This window comes from Pinus tabuliformis, chromosome 1_1, assembly GCF_031772625.1.
Source record: "Pinus tabuliformis cultivar Carrire ecotype Pingquan chromosome 1_1, CPIR1, whole genome shotgun sequence".
Lineage (NCBI taxonomy): Eukaryota > Viridiplantae > Streptophyta > Pinopsida > Pinales > Pinaceae > Pinus > Pinus tabuliformis.
This window is the reverse complement of record NC_142297.1, coordinates 682,032,703-682,056,555: the sequence shown is the minus strand read 5'-3', so window position 1 is coordinate 682,056,555 and position 23,853 is coordinate 682,032,703. Positions and strand designations below refer to the sequence as shown.

The window sequence follows — 23,853 nt, the reverse complement described above, 5'->3', positions numbered from 1 at the left end:
ATTTATAGAAAATAATTTTGTTTTTAAGTTTTTTTAACTTAATTGTGACTTTTTTTTCAATTTTCTTTTATTAAATTTTAATAGTATTAAATTTAAATCAATATTTGTATTCTTAATATTAAGATTTTCATAGTCATAGATGATGTTGAATGAAGTAACTATGTAGAATGTAAGAAACCTCTCAATGTCACACACCCACATATTAAGATACGCATAAAGAAATTTTTTAAATAAATTACTTGAAGTTAAACATAGATCTTTTATCATTAATATACATATTTATGCTTGTAAGTTCTTACAAATGTTATTTTTTTTACATTACTTCGGACTAATATAATATGGTTCTTTTTACAATCAAACCAAAAATAGATTTTGTATACTTACGACGACTAATGTTTAACAATGTCATACATTGGTTGGGTTTCAACCAAGTCAACTAGCCCGCTTATCAACCCTTAATCCACGATTTGCTATATAGTATATTCATACATTGGTTGGGTTTCAACCAAGTCAACTAGCCCGCTTATCAACCCTTAATCCACGATTTGCTATATAGTATATTCAACAACGATTGAGCTCAAGACTTTAATTGTGTCATGTCACTGAGCAATACATTAAATTTCCACCCATCTACATTTATAACTCATTAACTCTATGGTTGTATCAACCTAGGTGTGCAGGTATTACCCCTTTGGAGTCTTCGTCTGCTTTACAACTTTTCTGACAACCTCGGGAGTGCCTCCTCATCAACGGTACCGAGGTGTCGATTCGAATCATACGGTCATCGAGAACCTCGAGGTCCTATGCCTCTGGTGTAATGTCGTCGTCTTTTCATTTTCTTTCTCCCGAACATATACATAGTGTACTCTACAGAGGGGTTTTCCTACGCTCTAGTATTTCCAAGTCTATCGCTTGTTGTTGGAGGTTGCTTGTTCTCCCAATTTGGTTCACTGTTGTCATAATATGTTTCCTGTTCATTTATGGCTTCTGTTGTCAAGCTCATCATGTTTCTGGTTCGGCGTTCTGCTCCGAGGAGGGTTTCTACATGTAGCTTCAAAATAGGTAATTTCTCAGTGGGTTTGATGGTTATTTCTATTCACAAGATTTTTACTCAGTCTATGTTTTCATACGCAATATTTTAATCTTTGATACTCCTCCCAGTTGGGATGCAGGGTTTCGCAGGTGACATTTTTTTGGGCAAAATGCCGGAGAAAGCCTTTCCTCGGCCCAATGAGTGCGATGATGGCTGTTCCCACCCATCTACTGGGTACTTGAGCCTTTGCCCATTATGTTCTTTTAAGGGTTTCTTAGTGTGAGAGTTTTGGACTCCCGAAAGAAGACTTCATTATGTGAACTGTTGACTTATATGTTTATATATCTATAGTATCTTTACTGTTAGAAGAATTGTCAGCTTTAAAGGATGAAATGCATTTGTATATTTTTGTAAAGGCTTAACGGCGGACCAAAACCCTGGCCCAACTCTATTTTCTTCCTCTCTTTGATAATAGATTCAAACGGTTTCTTATTGTTGTTAAGATGGTTTTATTGGCCACCTTACAGTTCTTGTTTTTCCATTTACATAATTATATATAAACCTCTTCTGGGTAATGTAATGTTTTGGTAGTCTCTTCATCATTTCCGTCAGAAATAGAAGTCAAAATTCTCATCTGTTTTTCAAGTTGAAACTATAAAATTTTTATTGGCTATGGTTTATCAAGTAGATTTTACCATTATCTAACTTGGCCCAAAAGGCTAGGAATTTTGGTCATGCATGAAATAAAGGATGTATACCTTTAATTTACGTGTCGCTATCTATAAATTCAATTTTATTTCGTTCTACTACCTCAAGTTTCTCTGTTAACATCAGAAGGTTTGTGTTCCTAATTGCTTTCTTTCTACACGATACGAATGTTGATAATGTTATATATATATATATATATATGCTCCTTTTGTGCCTGTGATCAAGGTTTTTGCTTTACCTATTAAAAGGATTATGGGAACACTAGTTTTTTTGTATGAATATATTCTGTGTAGAAGTCCTTGACAATTCTTGTCTTCTTGCTTTTTGTCCTATTGCCATAATGTATGCATATCTAGGCTCTGTAAGCTTCTCTTGTCATTTTCACCACATTTGACTTCACTTGGCTTTAGAAAATTAATTCTTCCTCTCATCTAGTTACATCTATTCTATACAAGATACCTCAAATTAACCATTCCATCTCTAACATCTGTTAGCAAATATCAGACACACACACACACACACACACACACACACACACATAGATATATATATTTGAGATTATTTAATATGAAAATTTCACTTGTCTGGAATACGCGATCTTCCAGATTTGGTGTGCAACTATACCTTGAGCTGCTTGCTACTTTTCCTCCCAACCTTGAGACTATTGTTCTAGTTAGTCTCCATTGTGTTGTTCCTGGATACAGGAACCTTCTTCTTTTACTCTAAGAACCCATTATCTCATAGCTATCTGGTCCAGACAATACATAGCTATAGAAAACTACCTGACATCTCAACACAAATTTTCTTCCCTTACCTTTGATTTCTTGCTCACTTTCTCTCTTGATCTCAGATACCTCTATCCTCTTGATATTTTGTTAAGAAACCAACTCACAAAAAGATAGAAAAGATAGATCAACGTCTTAGAATTCAGCCTCTTCAAGGGGGCAACCTCTTGGATGATACAAATGACAAGACCTCCTTTCTATATATAGGAGTCTAAGGGGTCATAAACTAATCAGAGCCAACATAACAATAATAATGTAAGGGCACAATAATAACAATAGTGGGCTTCTATGGGGCACAATAATAACAATATGGGGACTACATGGGCACAACAATATAATAAGGGGGTTGTACTAATAACAATAAGGGGTTACACTAGTAATATAGGGACCTAACATGCCCTCTCATTCAAAAGGTGTTGTCCTCAACGCTTGAGTAGTTCTTGATGCTTCTGTATAAAATCTTATCCTCCCATGTGAAATCTTCAGTGGGTAAGTGCTTCCACTTGATAAGATACTCTGAAATTGATTTATTTTTTAGCTGTCGATTTCTCGGTTCTGTGACTGCTTCAGGTTCTAATTTGCTTTTTCCTTCTTTGTCAAGTTCTCACAATACTGTTTGAACTGGGATCTTCTGTAACTTTTGAATGAGTTCCCACTCTTTTGGGCATATGGATATCTGTAAGGCTTGATGTTTAGAGGAACACTTCCTGGAATCAAATGAATATCATGACCATGATCATGAATAGATGGGAGGCATTTGGGAATCTCAAATACCTTAGAATGATTGTCCAAAACGTTTTGGAGATCTAGAGAAATTCATGAGTTCGTGGGATCCTCTAGTTAACATAATTGTGCAATTACGCGCTGTTGTTCTTTATTTAGAAGTTTTTTCATGCTGTTAGAGTTGATTATATTTCCTGGTTTTGCTTCGATACCCCTCAATTCAACTTCCTTTCCTTTCCAAAAAAATTTCAAGAAAAGTTCTTGAAAGTGAAAAGATATCGTACCCAAAGATTGTAGCCATTGGTATCCTAGTAAAACATCAGCACCACCCATTGTAATGGAAAGAATTGGGCTATTCAATACATATTCTCCCATGGATAGCTTGATATTATGGCACTTTCCAGAGAAATTTGTGGTTCCTCCACTTACAACCATCACTTGACACTCTAGTGATGGATATAACAAGGAATTCAATTCCTTAGCTATCTTGCAAATGAATAAAATTATGGGTACTTCCCGAATCAATCAAAACGATTAGCTTTTTCTTCTTGATATGTCCTTCTATCTTGATAATTTTAGGAGTGGTAATTTCTTCCAATGCATTACAATATATCGTTGGATTCATTTCTTGATGCTCGATGTGATCTTTCACTTCTTGAACATTTCTCTTCTTGATATGTCCTTCTATATTGATAGTTTCAGGAGTGGTAATTCTGGCCAATGCATTACAAGATATGGCCGGATTCGTTTCTTATTTCTAGATGTGATCTTTCACTTTTTGAACCTTTTTCTTCTTGATATGTCCTTTTATCTTGAGAGTTTAAGGAGTGGTAATTCTTTCCAATTCTTTACAAGATATGGTCGGATTCATTTCTTCTCTCTCTGAGGTGGGTTCCTGGTGTATATCCTCTTCTTTTTATGTTTCTTGATCATTTTCTTCCTCCTTTTCATAATCTACATAAAATAATTTCTTCTCAGCACACTTATGACCTTTAGTGTATTTTCTATCACAATTGTAACAAATCACTTTTTCTCTTTTTTCTTCCATTTGTTTTGGTGTAAACCTTGTAGGCCGTGGAAGGCTAGGAGAAAAAACACTTCCATAATGATAGTCATGAGTGGTGCGATTCCTTATTTCCATAATTTCGCTTTCAATTTTTCTTGCCAACCTGAATGCCTTCTCCAATGAACCAGGTTCCCACAAACGAACCTTGTGTTGAATGTTATCCTTTAAAGTCGATATGAAGATATCAACCATTTTCTTCTCTGGAATATCATTTACCCTTATATTCAATTTTTAGAAGTCCTCAATGTGTTTTGCCATTGAACCCTTTTGTTTGATATTTATCAATTGGCTAAAGAAGGTGTTTCTCTTTGTATCCTCATAGTGTACTATCATTTCCTCCATGAAAATGGACCACATGACATGTGGTTTACGAGAACAAAGCCCTTTATACCATAAAACTTGATTCGGTACTAAATAATTAGATGCAATATGTACGTTTTTTAATAGTAGTACACCATGTAGATCAAAATATTTCTCAATATGTAGTATCCAATTTACTGGATCCTTCCATCAAACTTCCTCATCTTGTTTTTTCTTGATTTTAGGAGCTCGATCTTTGAAACAAATATAACTCTGTACTTTTAGATCTTTAAGTTCTCAAAATTCAGTCTGTAATAGCCATCTGAATCCTCTTTCTAACTCCACAAGTCTGATCGCAATTGGATTCTCGAAGAAAGATTTATTCCCAATCTCCCACGATGACATAATTATAGACTAGTTCAGTAGAATGAAATTGTACGACATTCCACGTGTCACTGCTTTAATGTTAGGTTCTAAAAATTATACTCAAACAAAATATAGTCCTTTCTCTTTCTGTATCTTCTTACGAAATTTCAATCTGATGCTCAAAGAGAAAGTTATGACGATTTTCCCACAGTCACCTGTCTAGGATGTAATTTGGGAGTCTGCAAAAACCCTAAATTCCTCAGATCATATATTTGAAAATATGGAGAGACAATATCTAAAATTCGGACCCGAGTTTCAACAAGATTTCCTCTCAAATGGGCTTTTTTTAAGCTTCTGAAACATCGCAGAAAAAAAGTGATAGCGAAAATTCCATGATGACCTGTTTGGCATAGTGAAACCCTAGAATCCAAAGCTCTGATACCAAATGTTATGAAACCAGCTCACAAAAAGATAGAAAAGATAGATCAACGCCTTAGAATTCAGCCTCTTCGAGGGGGCAACCTCCTTTACATTACACAAATGAACAATTCTTGGATGATACAAATGACAAGACCTCCTTTCTATATATAGGAGTCTAAGGGTCATAATATAATCAGAGCTGACATAACAATAATAATGTAAGAACACAATAATAACAATAGTGGGCTTCTATGGGGCACAATAATAACAATATGGGGACTACATGGGCACAACAATATAATAAGGGGTTATACTAATAACAATAAGGGGTTACACTAGTAGTATAGGGACCTAACATCTTTCTTGAATAAATCCTCAAGAAATTAGTTAGGGATAGGTAATTGTCAATCCTAACTACTCTAACAGGTGAAAACAATATTTACATGCAACTGCTATTTCATTTCTGTGTAATTTAATTCAAGAAATAGTTTTTATAACATAAAGTAATAATGAGTTTGTTTAGTTTGCAATAAATTAAATATTTACATTGTGTGGCGATATCACACTGAGGTTTAGATTTTCATAGTTGTGAATGATGTTAAATGAAGTAACATGTAGAATGTAGTGAATATATGTGATATAGAGTAGACACTGCACACATTATGAGACAAATTTTTCTAAATATATGGTGAAAATAAATAAAATAATAATTTAATATAAAGATGAAAAAATCACGTTTTTTAAGGAAATCATATTTTATCCTGGAAAATAATGGAAATTTTTGTTACACGTCAATTTTTAAAATTTCGGGTAAATGAGAGGTTTTTGATAACCCTAAACCCATTTTTGTTATAAAAAATTATTTACACACTTTTATGATCAAATTTTATGAAAAACAAAACGGTTAAATTTGATGAAAAAACAAAACAAAAATTAACTAGATTTAAGCTAGAAAAAACTGCCCAGGCAAAATTCTCACCTCCATAAACAATGCCTTAAAAAATAAAATTCTAGCATTTGGAAAAAACGAAATAAATTATAAAAAAAAACAAAATAATAAAATTACTAATAATTAATATATCATTTTATTAATAATCTAATTATTATTAATATGATTAATTATTAATAATCTAATTATTAATGATATTATTAATGGTGAATGAGATAGGGATGGATTTAAAAGAATGGAGAGAAAAAGAAAGAAGCGGAAATAAGCTATTATTATTATTATTAAAGTTAGAGATATTATTAATATTAATCAAATTAAAAATAGAGGATGGATTTAATAAATATATTAAAAGAAAGAAACATAAAGAGATTAAAAATAGAGGATGGATTTAATAAATAGATTAAAATGAAGAAACATAAATAGATTAAAATGAAGAAAGTATTTTAAATTTTTTTGTTTCTTTTATTTATTTATAATATTTTTACTTATTAAAATTTATTTTTAAATATAAAAATAAATTTTAAATTTTTGTTTTTTAGATATAAAAATAAATTAATAATTATAAAACTTTATAAAATATTAGTTACATAATTAAAAGGTTAAATTATAGTTTTCTAAATTTTGTAATGTTAATAAGTATGTCTACTTTAATTTAATTATTAATCATTATTAAGTGGCTGATACATTCTATAATACTCTTACATTCTATAATATTTTTAGTGTATATGAAGATTAAAATTTATCTCCAAAATAATTATGTCATTTATTTTTTTCAATTAAATTGATTAATTAAAAAAATTCATATGAACAAGTGTAAAATTTATTAATAATTATTTTTTCATATGAACAACTCTTATGATTTTTTTGGCATGTGGTATTGATAAGCCATGGTATTGTATGAAAGCTTATTTATCTTGGAAAATATAATTCCTACTTGTCTTAGATGTGACGCTTTCCAACTATAGGAGTTTGTGATGTTTTTCAATTATAGGAATTTGTCCCTAATGTTTAGGAGTTTGTTGAGGTCTAGTTGGTTGAGAGATTCTCTCCAACTAATTAGATTCCTAGATTGGTGTGTGGTTGATCTTTACTCAACCAAGAGATTATATGTCCAATATAGATTAGCTATATGAAGATATGCATTCTTGTATTTATATTGTATTATCTTGGTGCAAATAATATCATTTTTGTGTGTGGATTATGCAAATTTAACTTGGTATCTTAGCCCCGAAGGGCCTTGGCCTTGCCCCCTCACATGAGAGCAAGCGAATAGGAATAGTCATATGTGATGTTGTGTTTTCTTTTGTCCATTGTTTTTTTTTTAACTTGTGTATGATGGAATGTTGTGTGAGTTGCGTATGGTGATCGAGTGTTGTAGGTGATCAAGTCGATGGTTTGATTGTCTCTTGTTTCTTTTGAGCATTCAAATAGTGCATAGTTTAGGTGTACATGCAACATGAAGCCATTCATACACCTATTGATGTGATTTGAAAATTGTGAGCTCAAAACGGCGAAGTATACTAGATAGCAGGAGTGGGGTATACATTCGCTCATTAGCAGTGAGAATCTTCAAGAAGCAAAGGTGTGACTTACCACAGGGGTCTAGCTCAGATCTGTGAAGTTCGTGCCACGTTGGAGTTGTTTTTTTAGCTATTGATCTGAAGGGAAGACATGGATTCAATAGGTTAATCCCAACCCTTAATGAACGATTGACATGTTAGCGGCGAGTAGACTGGTGTAACGTGAGTGTGTTGCACAACTGGCCAATGAATATACCCAATTGCACCGAGAGGATACCAGATTAACCAAGGCCATGACCCCTTTCGTTTCCTTGATTGTGAACACACTGTTAGATGAGTGCGTTAGAAGGAATTATTTCCCTACTTATTGTTTACGTAGTAGAAGCGTGGTGTGGTTTGACCGAGGGTTGAAATAAACATTATTTGTGAGCTATGTACTAAGTGAAGGGTGAAACATATCACTATGCATGGTGTTATAGTAAAGGCATGTGTTTTGATGGCGCCATACTTAACACATAGCAATTTTATGTACAGTTGTTGTTGGGAATTTGATCCACTTATTCACGATCTCTGCAACATAACCAAATACATATTGAAAAAATGAATGAAATTATTACAACGTAAGAGACTAAATCAGTTGTTATAGGGTGTGGATATTGGTGAAGCTTCATTTTCAGAGGGTAAAATCTAAGTATGGATGGTTGCCGTTTTAGTTTGGCAGTTGTGGTACTAGCGAAGGATCCTTCATTTGTTGAAGATGTGAGAGTGGTCTTTTGGTGACGTTATGTGACAACTTGGGATTATGTTTAGTAATTGAATTCGGGATAGCTGTGATTGAAGAGTGGAACTCGAGAATCCAACTTGCCAACTACATCTTTACGAGCGTTAAGAGACAAATTGATGGAGCTAGTAGCCTATAAGATTTTGAATTAATAATGACGGAGAGGTATGCAGTTATAATGATTTACATAACCATGTATGTGAAGGACATCCTAGTAGACTGGTGGTTGCAGTGGTTGGGCACCCATGCATTCCGGTGGATGGTTGTCCCTTTATATGGACATCGACATATTTTTCTGTGTTTGTAAACACCAGGACCACAACTAGACCTTTCTTCTAGACTTTTCTTGATTGAGACAAGTAGTCATTAAGGGGGGACTTGCAAAATATAATTCCTACATCTCTTAGTTGTGATGTTTTCCAACTATAGGAATTTGTCACTAATGTTTAGGAGTTTGTTGAGGCCTAGTTGGTTGAGAGATTCTCTGCAACTACTTAGCCTCCTACATTGGTGTGGTTGAGATTTACTCAACTAAGAGATTATATGTCCAAGATATAATAACTATTTGAAGACATACCTTCTTGTATTTATATTATATTATTTTGGTGTGAATAGAATAATTTGTGTGTTTGTCTTATGCAAATTTAACTATTTACATATTAAGAATATCCATCATTAAGAATCCTCTCACATGTTTTGTTAAAATGTACGTATGTTTAATTGATATATTAATTTTTTTAGCATTAATAATACTTATGCCAATAGGCATGTACCCATTGTGGAATAAAGCTTCCATAATTTTGATTTAATTATAATTAATTTTTAGGTGGATGGTAGAGATTTATCCTTCATGGAATATTGTAGAATAGTCTGAGTGATATACAAATATGAACCATGAAGTATATTCTTAGTGATATAGAATATTCTCTACACAGATGAAAGACTAAGAGTCATGCCCTTTTTGCTCTTTACTTAAATTGATTAATTATAAAATGTCATGTGAAGAAGTGTCATATGAAATGTGTGATGATTTTTTTGGGTGTGTGGTTTTCATAAGTCATACTATTTGCCCATGATATTGCAATAAAGTCTATTTAAATATTAAGAATCTCCATGACAAAGTTGAGGTTAATCTCAATGGATAACAATCTTGTTCCATGTTTTTTTAAATGTATATATAATAATAATAACAATAATAATAATAAATTTATAATTTAGTTAGTTTTATGATTTTTTAAAATTTTAGAAATTTGAGATGTATCATGAAATAAACACATCTTGTTCTATATTTTTCCAATTGTATAATGTTTAATTATATATTATTTTTTTAATTAATAATAATAACAATAATAAAGTTATAATTTAATTAGTTTTATGTTTATTTTACTTTATTTTAATAATTTGGGATGTATAATAAAATAAATGAAGTATATATTTAGATGTTTATTATGGAATGATGTTTATCAACATTTACCAACTATTTAATTTATATAACTATATTAATTACAAGCGAAATCATTATTATAAAAATAACCCTAAAAAAAACAAACAACAAACAATTATTAGCTGGAATATGCTCTAAACCTATGTCTGCTTGCTGATAACTCATTTTTTTAAATGTAAAGAAACATATTAAAACTGAAAAGCCCCCTTATAGACCACCGATGAATAATTACTAATGATATAGTTTTCTTTAAATAAAGATCATGAATTAGAAATGAAAACCACCAATAATTATTCCATTTACAACCAGTTATTTTGATTGATAAATAGTTTCAGCATCACTGATGGTCCGGTTTTCTTTGAATAAAGATCCTGAATTAGGTCTGACAACCACTGATAATTATTCCATTTACAACAAGTTATTTAGGTCGATAAATAGTTTCGGCAGATACACTGAACGGTTCAGACATTATGTTAAGAATCTCACCATATGCACTAAAAGGTTAGGACATTGGACAATACTACTGACGAGACTCGAGAGCTAAGTACCCGACGTTTTGATTAGACAGAGAAGTGGTACTGCCGTTGGCTACGCGCAAAGTAGGCGCTCTCGGCGCAAGCCGTATTGGTGACCCGGAGGTCTGGGTAACTGGCAACTCCTATTTCCAACCCCATAGCCTCATTAATGCGGGGCTACATGCACAGGAGATAGGAGTTTATAACACGCGAGGTGGGTACTAGGTCGTTTTTTTTTTATTATCTAAACGCGAGGTGGCTATCTCCTGCACATGTAGCCCCGCATTAATGAGGCTATGGGGTTGGAAATAGCATTTTCCCTGGGTAACTCAATGCAGTACACTGGCCCGCCACTCAGTGTACTAATCCTTGCCCATTAAAGTATTGATTTTTTTTTGCTGGAGCTCTGCAGGAGGTCACATGGCATGGCATCCAGGGCATCACAGAAGAATGTTCGGTCGCATGTAGGGAGATCCATCGTGTGATGCTAGGAATATGCCCCCCATGTGTTTTTATTGCAACCCTGTTTTAACACGGAGAATCTTTCATTCTCATTTAGTTGGGTGAAAGATATATATATGAGGGCGGCAAAAGAGCCTTTTGCAGATGTTTTTCATTTCTAATCGGTTAACTTTTTCATAAGCTCCGCTAATGGCGCACTGTGCTTTAGGAGAAAGTTGTATCTGGTTGGTTGAAAGGTATCTCAAGGATGCTGCGGGCGGAGCGAGAGAATATATTTCTCTGGCTTTTGGGTTGATCAGTATCATCGGCTGGGCTGTTGCTGAGATTCCACAGATTTTTACTAATTTCATGTCTGGATCTACAGAGGGAGTTTCCTTTGCATTTCTTATGACATGGGTTGTAGGGTAAGCAGGAGATTCATGTTGATGTTCTCTGGTTTTCTTTGTTATTTTAGTATTATCATGCTATTTTCAAATTTAATCACTATGTAATAAGTTAATTTTTGGTTTATTGTTTTTTTTATTAGTTTTATAAGAATAAAGTGATATTTAATAGATAAGATGGAAAAAATTTATTTCATATTTACAACAAAATGCAACCCTTTTTAAATAATACTAAATTTTAGAAAAGAACTATTTCCAACTTAATTACATTTACAATATATTTACTTACATTTACAATATATTTGCGTCATGATACTAGAACCCCTGAGTAAGTTATTATTAAAACCTCCCCGCCACCGGGAATATCTTCCATTGCAAAAGGGGCTTTCATAATAAAATTAGCTTCAGTTATTTTGTTAAAACTCAAAATGGATTTTGCAGAAATCTCTTTTTTGCAGTGTGAATTTGTTATGGATTTAGTAGATGTTCTCTTCATGATGTAAGAGTTGGTGTAAATGTTGCAGGGATTTGTTCAATCTGATTGGATGTTTGCTGGAGCCAACAACTGTAAGTCGTTTCTGGAATATGGGTTAACATAAGAACTACATAATATACATGCTGTTTGAAGTGTTAAAATTGCTCTTATTGAAGAAGTGCGATAAGCTTCTGAGCACACCTGTCAGCTTGCCTCAGCGTAGTAGTCATTCAGAAAATCTTCACAAGTAGATGTCACTGTGAAGTTACAAATATTCCATTTAAAAATACATGCTTCAGTCGTAAGAATAAGATCCATAGAAGAAGGTATAGTGAGCTTCATTCCCGTCTTAACCTACTGAATTCCACTTAAAAAAAGTAATTAAAAATACTGTTACATATTGCTTAACATCTGATCACAATATAAGTCTCTAATATTTTCTTATAGCTATTAATTAAGCTTCTTCAAAGAACTACATATATATTTTATTACTCTTTAACGTTACTCTTATTAAAAAAAAATCAAACGTTGATCTCTTAGTCTGCAGAAATCCAACCTCCCCACTTCAGAGTACAATATTGAACTAAATACTAAATTTCATTTTAATAAAGTTTGTCCCAACTTTTCAATTAATTTTTTAACGTATCTGTACTTTACGATGGTATACTGTAGACAGTGATAGAAAATATAACATAGATTAAAAAAAGGGATTGGTGTACTGTTTCTGTTTCTTTTTAATTGCGGTTTTCCAGCTTCTAGTACATTCCAGTGCAATACCTCAATGGCTGGCCATGAAAATGTAAATTACAAAATATTTTAATACATGAAAATATAAAATATAAAAATATATATTTTAGGTTGAAATATAATTTCAGCAAATTATTTATTATTATTAATTTATAATTTATTATTATAGTTTAATGAAAATCTTATTTGTTATTATTACTTTGATATAAAAATATTTTTCATTAATATTCGTATTTTCATTTAAATTTATAATATTAATAAATCCTGCATTATTTTAAATCAAATTAACTAAAAACTAGTTTAAAAAATAAAAGAACAAAGTACAAAACATTTAGAATAAAATTAATCTGTTTCAAAATTTTCAAATAAAGAACTTTGCAGTGTAGTTCCATTCATGTAGCCCTTATAAAGCCTATTGCGCTTCATGTGTGATTGACCCAGCATCTTAAGACAGCCATCTTTTTGTGTGATTGACCCAGCATCTTTGTGCATAAGGACAGCCATCTTTATGTCGATTTTAGTTTCTGTTAAAAATTAATATTTGATGGAAAGGAAGTAGTAAAATAATTGAATTAGTTTAGGGTTATCTCATTATATTTTTGAAATCTTTAATTAGTAAAATCATTGTCATTTATATATAAATATTATGTAATAAATTAATAATTTATTTATTAAAAATATTAGTGAAATATTATTTTTTAATTTATATATTAAAAATTAATAATATAATATTTATTAATTTACTATTTTATATAATAGTTAAAAACACCATGCAAATAATAAATCTATTATTAACTTATTACCTATCTTAATCTCTACCATTTTACCAAATAATAAACAGCGATTTCCATGTCCTCTCAATAGCATATCCTTTGAATCAAAACTATGCTAGTTTTTCTATTCTCTATAAAAATTCTCTAAATTATCAACTTGGTAACGTCTTACTTTATAATGCCTCTGCTAACAATTCCATTCTGGTTCTTGTTTTTGCAGCTCCCAACGCAGTTCTATACGGCACTGGTAATTACAAAATATTTTCGATGTCGTTTTGTATTGCTATAGTCTTTTTCTCTGGTTTGTGCATATGTGTACAGTTGCTGTTTCGTCGTATATGTACAGGTTTATACCATTTCCACTTTGGTACTGGTTTGGCAATCTTTATATTATGACCACATCAGCAAATGGTGGAAGGGAAGGAAGGCGAATTCCTTGCCTGAGGTACGATTTATGATAGCATGTTGACACGTTTGTCATTTCCTTGCAGACTTTTAATAAATTTAAGTTTCCTTTGGAATTTGATCGAAAATATCAATAGATATATAGCTGTATAACGCTTATTCCAACTGCAGAGGCGAACAGACTCTGGATGCAAGGAACAGTGCCAGCATACAGATCCTGTGAACGTACTGGAATACAGAGACTATTATGCAGAGCTAGCCAAGAAAAATGATGAAGATAATCCCAAGAAATCATGTAATGGGACTCCTGCATCTAGTTTACCGATTCCCACATTTTCACCGGCTCACGAGAGATCGACAGGAAAAGCCCTATATTACATGTAAGTATTAAAAAGCTTTTAGATCTACGGTTATGAATAATTTTGAATTTATATTTTGAGAATATTTTGAAATTTGATAAAAAATAAAATTAATTGCGCTAATGAGATTTGGAAATATTTTTCCAACTCTACTACATAGTAAACTAGCCTAATATATTAATAAGCCAAAGTACAGTTTAATTAGAAATTACACTGTTATAAGATGAATTATTTTATGTAAATGGTAAGATTCATAGTCTTCCGAGAAAAAAAATCATAGAATATTAATATACTTCATGAAGTGTTTATTTTGTCAGGTCTGCGAGATCTCTAGCAAGCAGTCATACCGCAACCCCCGGCTCATATCTCGCTGCATCATCCCGTGGGTCTGGTCGGAGTGGTCCGAGTTATCTATTAGATCAGTCCTCTGTAGACGATGATGAATTGCTAGCCAATAATAATACTACCAGTCCCAAGAGTTCAAAATCAATGCTACTCAGCGTAGGTTTTCATACTGTATTGATCGATCCAGTGCCAATTATAATTCTGTTCTCACTGTGGGGCGAGTCCTTGTAGCCCTAAGTTTGTTTTCTCTTTCTGCAATCTCCAGGTAACTGCGACAGTATTCTTTGTAGGGGGGTTCAATTACTTCAATTTACAGGAGACTAGAACCTTTGATTCTAGTAAAACAGTTTCAACAGAGTCATTTGTATTAACAGGGAGGAGAATTTTGCAGGTAACTCTTTTCTTCAGGATCTTATTGTCCATAAGATAATGCTGTAGAATTTAGAATATTATGAATCCAATAGCTTGATTTCCTATGTTCTGTAATAGTTTACTGAGGCTCTGCATGTTCAGGAAGCGAGTGCAATTACGTTCAGGGACACCATGATAGGTGAAGAGTCCCCCAGCGTAGTGGGAACATGGTTGGGATGGGTCATGGCTGCTATCTATATGGGAGGACGGCTTCCACAAATCTGGAAAAATGTAATATCTCAAAATCCATTTTTAAATGCTTGAGGTCCTTTGGTGTTAGAAAAATGTAATATCTCAAAACTCATTTTTAAATGCAATGCCTTGGTGTTGGAAAAATGCAATATTTTTTAAATGTTTGAAGGTTTTGGTGTTATTAGATATTTTTATTTTAGAGATCTAATTTTTATAGAGTAAAATATTACTAATAGTATAATAAGATTTATTTTTAAAATAGTTTTATATGTTTTTTGTTTTTTAATTAAATGTGTTAATGAAAAAATGTTATATCAATAAATGTAATATAAAATCAGTTATAGTTTTGAGGATATGATATTAATGGTCAGTCACAAAACATATTTACAGATTAAAATTTTCTTAGTAAAATAAATATTAACTTCCATCATTAATAATTTTGTTATATATATATCTATCTATATATATATATAATCTTTTTATCATTGTTATTATTGTTTTAAACAAAATTGTATTTTAAATAATAATTATGATTTTTTAATTTTAATAATTCGAAATGTAAAATAAAAAAATGTGTAAATGTTTATTATAAATTTTTTAATATTTTGATATTTATTATAATTAATGTTTATCTATATTTAATAACCATTTAAATTATATAAATGTTTTAGTTGATAATTGTTATAATGTATTATCTATTTAGCTACCTCTAAAATCTTTCATAATAACTTTCATAAATGGTGCACCTTTTCTTCTTGTAATTCCATATTCAGAACTAACTATTCTTTCCATCACAAAATATTTTTGCAGGTTAGGCGAGGAACCGTTGAGGTATTTTATCTCTTACTCACAAACTTCAATTAATATTTTATCAAAACTGAGTTAACAAATTTCAATAAATATTTTATCCCCTATAAGATTCAGGCTGATGTATAAACGTTTTTATGTTATCAGGGTCTTAATCCATTCATGTTCATGTTTGCGCTAATCGGCAATGCAGCATATGTGGGGAGGTAATTCTATTGTGTTGCTCATGGCCTTGGAACATTTCATCGCTGGAGTATTGGAACATTTCATCGCTCGAGTATTGAATCTAATCGAGGAGAGAAGTAACTATTGTATCTGTAAAACCTGGTCGTTCATGTATGCAGCATTTTGGCAGCGACATTGGAATGGAAAGAATTAAAGCCAAATATGCCGTGGCTTGTCGATGCTGCAGTGTGTGTGCTTTTAGATAGCTTCGTATCCTCACCCAATAGAAAGTTACAGATTTCTGTGCAATATAATAAGTGTACTGCGAGTATTGAATGTTAAAGTGGATTGTTGCATTTTCCCATATATTATTTTTTTAATATTCTTGAACATCAGAAAGACCAATCCTTGACAAAAATCTTTGCAGATTCTTGGCCAGTTTCTCTATTATTATAAGATAAGAAATCCTGATGAGCATGAGGATAACAGTGAAGACTATGTTGATATCAAACCCTAGAAAGTTTACAGTACCTGGAACCCGGCAAATCAGTCTTCATTGGATAGCTGCTCTACTATCTTTAACGTTAAGTCCAGCTGACTTGAAAAGGACCGAGGTGAACTGAGGTGAACCAGTCAATCCTAGGGGAGATTTGCAGGCATTATTTTCAAGAGCATGAACCAGTCAATCCTACGGGAGATTTGTAGGAATTATTTTCAAGAGCATGAACCAGTCAATCCTGGGGGAGATTTGCAGGCATTATTTTCAAGAGCATGAACCAGTCAATCCTAGGGGAGATTTGCAGGCATTATTTTCAAGAGCATGGTGTAATAAATCGCATTTCTATTGTTTATCGAGGTATGTTGCAGAAAATATAAGTAGCTTAAATATTTTTAAACGTAAGTAAGCAGAAAGGACAGCAATCAAATCACCTGAGAATTGTACAGATTTTAATGTAGTATCGTCAAAATTTCGTTCTGAATTAATATTTTCACGGTGGAATGTGGTTTTATCCTTTGGCTTTTAAGATTAAGATCGGCGTAATAAAAAACAATTGAATTTGCCGAAATAAAAATTAAAATTAGTTTGAAGACTTTTTGATGTATTTAAGTTTTGTTAATACGATTTTGGAAGTATTTCAATGTAAATGTAATAAATGTTATAGGGCAAATTAGGACTTACAGAAACATTAGAAAAATTAAATTTAATATAGCTAAATATACCAGTAATGATGTTATTTCTTCATACAAGAATTGTGAACAATAAGCGATGGTTTAGTTTTAGCGTTTGAAAATTTTCAAATTTCCAATCGATTCTAGCTGCCAAATTTTGATCTAAAAAGTGTCGGGTGAAAATTTTTTGGTGCTAGGAGGCAGACGGCGTGGGGGTGAAAACCCCTCCTATATAACTGTGGTAACGGGAAACCATGAGAGTACCACAGTTATTGGTAGCTCACGGAGGAGTGGGAGTATATTGTAGTCCCCAATTTTAGGAGCTCAATGGAAAATGAGAGTGATAGGGAGGTGCATTCCGAAGGGGAATAACCTAGAATTTGTTATGCCCCCAAATAGTTTGGAGGAGCATCTATAACGTATGAAGGATCATGTTTTTATATGCAACTTTGTGGGTGGTTGGCCGACCGAGAAAGAAATACAGAAATGGATATAACAGGAAGTGGAACTAGACCTAGGTCCGAAAGGTTTCGTTGGAGTGATTTTCTCTAATTTGGAAGACAAAAATAGGATGTTTGAAGTACAACCCTATTTCCTTAACAACATTAACGTAGGGGAAGTGCACCTAACGCTAGGTCCGAAAGGTTTCGTCAGAGTGATTTTCTTTAATTTAGAAAACAAAAATAGGGTTTTGAGGGACAACCCTATTTCCTTAACAACATTAAGGTATACATGAGGCCCTGGGAAGAGTTCTTGATACCTCTGTTTAGGTTAGGCTTTACTCGGCTTTACTCTCTTATGATTGATTTCTAAAGGGTATTGGTAATCTGTAGAGAACTTCGTGAAAGTCTCAAAGATAACTGGAAGAAGGCATATGTGTGTATATGAAGATATGTGAGCCCCTCCTAGAATCTACTGATTTGGTGTAGCAAGATGAGGTGCGGACACAACCTTTGGACTATGAACGTGTCCAGTTTATATGTCGAATATTCTATGACCACGGGCATCTGTTCACTGAAAGAAAGAACAACATGAGGTGGGGCCACAAGAAGCAAAAGACAACTTTACCAGAGTAGTGAATAGGCGTAGAAACCTTAGAGCATAGATGCATTTGCAAGACCAGAAGAAAACGAAGGAGGGAAATGTGGTCACTGTCTTGGAGGACATGGAAAAACAGGTATCACTTCCATAGGATATCACTATGGCAGAAACAACCTTGGGAAAAACCAGAGACAATCAAACTCCAAAACGGAAGATTTTGGAAGAGGTGACATCGCTCGGAAGATTTCTTGGATTGCTAGTGATTAGTGAGTTCCTAACCTTAATCGATGAGTTGGATGAAAACATTGAAACTCTAGGAGAGGAGGAGAATTTTTTGGTATGTCTCATCAATATCAGGGCATGGCAGGACCTGTAAGAACTTCCTTCTGAGCAGAAGGAGCTCTACACATTGTTTATCCATATTTGAAAAGTCAAGGAGGCTCGGTTGAGTTAGGCGGAAGTGGTACAGGTGATTTGCAAAGTTTGAAAGATAAGGGCAAAGAGCCGATGTTGAAGGAAGGCAAAAGGAAAGGAAGGATAACAATGACAGAAATAATACAAACCATGGGAGAACAACTTATTAACTCAGGTCAAATTTGGACCTCTCGGTGATCTACCATGCCTCTCAACAACCATATCAATGAAGGTCATCACATGGAACATTAGAGCGATTAATAGGGAGGGTAAGAAAGAGATACTTGACAGAGAGAATCAACAAGGAGAACTAACTTTGATAATTTTGTAGGAAACGAAAGGAGCGGAAGGTTGGAAACTAAAGGAGCGCAATGGTTGTCAATTTATATTTAGAAACAAAAACGATTGTTTAAATATTTTTTTTGGAGGTTTGTTATTATAGGGAGTAATGAGAGATGTTTTCACATAATTTTATATTAAAAATAAATAAAAAAGATGATGTCACATAAATGTTATATTAAAAAAATTGAAATATATATATATATATATATATATGTTTTGGCTATTTAAAAATAATAATAATAAATGTACTTTAAAAATCAATATCGACCATAAATAAAATACTTCAATTTTCATTTTTATTTTACATTAAATTTTATAAAGTAATTAAAATTAAAAAAAAAATATTACTTTTTAATATGAGAGATATATGTAATTCTTTCATTGAGAGAAGATATAATGGCTATAGTATGCTAGAAATGTGTACCTTAATGTAATGAAATGTAAGCATTTTAACTCAATGAAAATAAAATAAAAATAACTATATAAACATTAAATAATAAAAAAAAAAAAAATGACCCATGGTTTTAAGAATCTATGGTATTGATTCAAGATATTCATGTGGAATATAATCTATGTAAGGGGGAATTTGTCTCGATATGTTCAAAAGTGGGGAAACATTAAGAAAAATTTAATTATTACATTTTATGTAATATTTTTGCCTAAATAGTTACATTCTACCTAATATTTCCCCTCAACCTGTCAACTTCTTATTGTAATTTTTCTTTACATTTGAAGTTTGAAAGTAAACATTCTCAGCTATAAAATTGATTATTGAGTAAAATATAATATTTAGGGAGATGTGACCAGAAATATTAGGTAAAATGTAATAATATTACATTTTAATTAGTAATTCACCCCATTTATCCAATATTTCCCCTCACACAAATCATTTTTTATTTAAAAATCCTAAAAAATCCTTCTATTTGAGGTTCATAAGTAAACATAATTCTTTTTATCCTAGAATGGTAGAGATGTTGTAATCTTTAATATTTTGACTTCGTAAAAATAAAATGAAAAACATAAAATTAATAATTATATTTATATTTATATTTACAATTATAATTAATAGTTAAAGCAATCTAGATCCATCTTAATTCTAGATCTACCAACCCAAGAGGAATCCAATTTTTTGAGATGTAAATCTCTTTTAAAATAAAAAAAGATTTCAACAATTAAAATGAATCTAAGTTGATATATTTAGAAATTTTAAATTTTAGTCTTTTAATTATAAATTTAAACAAAAAAATTATCACTTACATTGGATTAATTTAATAATTTAAATATTTTTGAAATTAAAATTATGTATTAAAAACAATTACACACAAACGTAATATAATATTGAGATTATCTTTATATACACTTAATTTTTCGTGTACAAGACTAATTGTGTAAAGGTTATTCGAAAAATTATTTTTACATTACTTATAATAAACGTTATCCTATATATGTTAAAATATAAAATAGTTTAATATTTCATTATTCTCTGTTTATGAATAATTGGTTTTTTATTAGAATATTTATCATCTGTAAAGCTAACTTGTCATTGAAGAAAACAGTATTGGCCAAAAACGTATACACATTTATATTGCATTACATTGACTCCCACATATTCAAGGAGCGGTGGAAAGGAGAGCTTGATTGAGATATAATTAGATCGATTTTTATTTTTTTTTATTTTACTTAAAAATGATTTCTGGATTGGGTTGTATAGGAGCTTGACTGAGGATTTGTTTTATAGTTTAGTTGAGCAAAAGGAGAGCTTAATTGAGATATAAGTTTTATATTTTGGTTGAGTAAAAAGAGAGCTTAATTGAGATATAACTAGATCAAGTTGTTTTTTGCTTCGAGGTTTGTTTTATATCTTGATTGAGCAAAATTTGAGCGATCAAATTACTAGATGAAAGGCTAAAATATTGCTTGATTGTGTGGTTAAAAAAAAGCTTAATCAAGTTTTTTTTCTTTTGCTTCACCCATGCGTGCTTGAAAAAAGCGTAGCCCACCTCCCTTGTTCACCCACCTACTAGAGCTAGAATTCCAGAATTGGATGGTATGTTCCAAGATTTTTTAAGGTAGGTTTAGATATCATAGATCTAAGGAAACGTTTAGCCTCACAAAAGTGTATGGCCCTCATATTTAAGATAAAAGGAGGCCTTCTTAGATAGCATTATGTCTCACAATAGGTTTATCTAGGGTTACCTATGTATTTTTGGGATATTTAAACCTAATAATCTTGCTAGAAGAAGAAAAAGGAGGTATGAGAAGACATGATCCTAATGATAACTCATTTGAGAAGATGATTCGGGTTTTCAATCTAATAGACATCTAAACCCTCAACAATATTTTCACCTAGAATAACTATAGAGGAGGAAAACACCAAACCACTAGCATATTATATAGATTTTTAGTTTATGAGGAGGCTATGGATAATGATATTTTCATAGAGGCTATTATTCTTCCTTGTCTACGCTCACACCATTTGCCAATGCATCTTGAGATAGAACTAAAGGAGGCCTCAAATAACAAACCATTTAGATTCGAGGGTTTTTTGCCACAAGAGCTTAATATTGTAGAGAAAGTTAGGGAATGGTGGGAGAAATGAAGGTGATGCGGAAAATAAAATGCATACCCTTTAACTAAAATTAAAAAATATCAAATATTTTATCAGGGTTCATAATAAGAAGGAATTTCGACACATCCTATAAGATAGGGAAATTCTAGAAGGCAAGTTGCAGGAAATATAACAAAGAGTAATCATGGAAGGGAGGTCGAAGGGCATATTATTGGAGGAAAGTATTTCCCTAAACAAATTATAACCAAGAAGGAAACAAAAAAATTTGTTGTGGTAACATAAATCAAGAATTTAGTGGCTCAAGGAAGGAGAGAAGAATACCAAACTCTTCAACAAATCTATGATGAAACACAGGAACCATAATAAAATATTTTCTCTCATAGCAAGAGATGGATAGAGGAAACTCCCTTATGAGGAGATATAAGAAGAGCATTTGGAATTGCATCAAAGCATTTTCTTAGAGCGTTTCCAAGATTGATAACCTTCTATTAGCAAGGTCATGGCTTATATTCCCAAGCTTATCATTTAGAAGTAGAATGAAGCCTTAATGAGAGAGCTTTCATTCAGGGAAGTAGAAGAAGTAGTAGCTATTATGTGAAGAAATAAAGAACTAGGGCTAGATGGCTATACCTCAATTTTTTTTCAAAGCATGTTGAAGTTTCATTGGAGAGGAAGTATACGTGGAAGTTAAGGAATTGAGGAAGCTTCAAAAGGTTTTGGCTATGCTAAATTTCACTTTCCTAACCTTAATCCCCAAAGTTGGGAAGATAAAATATCTTAATGGTTTCAGGCCCATAACACTTTACAATGTGATTTACAATATAATTTGTTTAGTAATCATCAATCACTTAAAGTCTCTACTAAAGGACGAGATTGTGCCATAACAAACAGGCTTTGTGGAAGGATGTCAGATTATAGACGAGATAATAACTTCACATAAGATAATTTACTCTCTAAAGCACCAAAAGAAACTAGGTATGATTACTAAGCTTGACCTTTCAAAGCCTTATGACAGGTTGAGTTGGGCATATTTGACTCAACTCCTATATGCCTTTGGCCTTTCATGGAAATGGATATCCTAGAATAGATCCCTAATCTCTTCCCCCCTCTATTCCATTTTGATTAAGAGATTTCCATCCAGTACTTTTAACCTGTCAAGAGGCCTGAGACAAGGAGAGCCTGTGTCTTCATTCCTATTCATTTTGGTAGTGAAGGGACTAGGCATATTATTAAAAAAATTGTATAGTAGGGTGGAATTCAAAGGGCTACAAATCTATGAAAATGACCTTCTAGTGACACATTGACAATTTTTAGATGATTTTTGTTTATTTGATGAGAAGAATCTCAAAGAAGCTAGAAATATCCACTCATTGATGCCAATTTTTATGAAAGATTTAGGAACAATTATAAACAATGTAAAAACAAATATATTATTTTTAACTGTAAATATTTGGTCTATTTCAATCTATCTAGAGTTTTGGATTTTCATGTTGCAAGTTTCCCCTTGAAGTATTTGGGGGCTTCCCTGGTAATGAATCCAAAGAGGATTTCTTGCTAGTAAGATTCATTATGGAAAATCTCCAACAAAATCAATAATTAGACATTCATAGCTTTAAACATGGTGGGAGGAGTCATTCTAACCAAATTAGTTCTTTGGGCCATCTCATTTTATCAAACAATGGTCTTTACAATCCAAAAATTGATTTCTAAGGAAGTCATTTCCAAATGGAGGGATTTTTATGGAGGGGTGAATAAGACAAAGAAATGAATTTTAGTGGCATGGGAGAAAATTTGTCGACCCAAATTGGCGGGTGACTTAGGATTGTGGGACCCTAGGACCCTCACATGAGAACTTGGTACCAAACTCTTGGGGAGATGGGTACTTGGCAGAGGTGAGTTATGGAAAAAATTATAGGGGAAGAAATATAGCCCCCAAGGATCCGAAGCTAATAGACTAAGTGATAGTTCTAGCATCCCAAGGTTAGCTATATGGAATTGGGCACAAGAAAAGTGTCTAGTGAAAGATTATTCCTTTTTGGAGATTACAAGAGGGGCATAACCTTATTTTTGGAGGAAGCCTCGAAATAACTCCCAATGATGAAGGACATAGGAGATTTCAAAGAATTAATAATTTTCACCACTAGGTTGGGAGGTCGCAAGGTAGAGGATTATAGGAAAAATGT

General features: G+C 32.3%; 1 protein-coding gene across 2 annotated transcripts; it reads left to right on the top strand.

The window, feature by feature from the left end:
- Nucleotides 1-11,155: 11,155 nt before the first annotated feature.
- On the top strand, nucleotides 11,156-17,144 carry LOC149215252 (vacuolar lysine transporter YPQ1-like). 2 transcript variants are annotated; one of them, XM_089391054.1, is made up of 12 exons: nucleotides 11,156-11,476; nucleotides 11,980-12,022; nucleotides 13,671-13,697; nucleotides 13,797-13,895; nucleotides 14,027-14,235; nucleotides 14,517-14,715; nucleotides 14,825-14,950; nucleotides 15,073-15,201; nucleotides 15,973-15,993; nucleotides 16,117-16,175; nucleotides 16,314-16,404; nucleotides 16,562-17,144. In XM_089391054.1, the coding sequence occupies exons 1-12, from the start codon at nucleotides 11,262-11,264 to the stop codon at nucleotides 16,649-16,651; spliced, it is 1,308 nt and encodes a 435-aa protein (XP_089247180.1). In that variant the 5' UTR covers nucleotides 11,156-11,261; the 3' UTR covers nucleotides 16,652-17,144. The 2 variants fall into 2 exon arrangements, with proteins under 2 accessions (XP_089247180.1, XP_089247181.1); XM_089391055.1 differs by having other exon boundaries at nucleotides 11,162-11,476; nucleotides 14,532-14,715.
- The last annotated feature ends 6,709 nt before the right edge of the window (nucleotides 17,145-23,853 follow it).

Excerpts from the sequence above, each read along its gene's own strand:
- LOC149215252 (XM_089391054.1), top strand. The coding sequence starts at position 11,262 with ATGGCGCACTGTGCTTTAGGAGAAAGTTGTATCTGGTTGGTTGAAAGG. Across the intron at positions 14,951-15,072 it reads CAGGGAGGAGAATTTTGCAG|GAAGCGAGTGCAATTACGTT; the intron begins GTAACTCTTTTC and ends CTGCATGTTCAG. Across the intron at positions 16,405-16,561 it reads GTGTGCTTTTAGATAGCTTC|ATTCTTGGCCAGTTTCTCTA; the intron begins GTATCCTCACCC and ends AAATCTTTGCAG.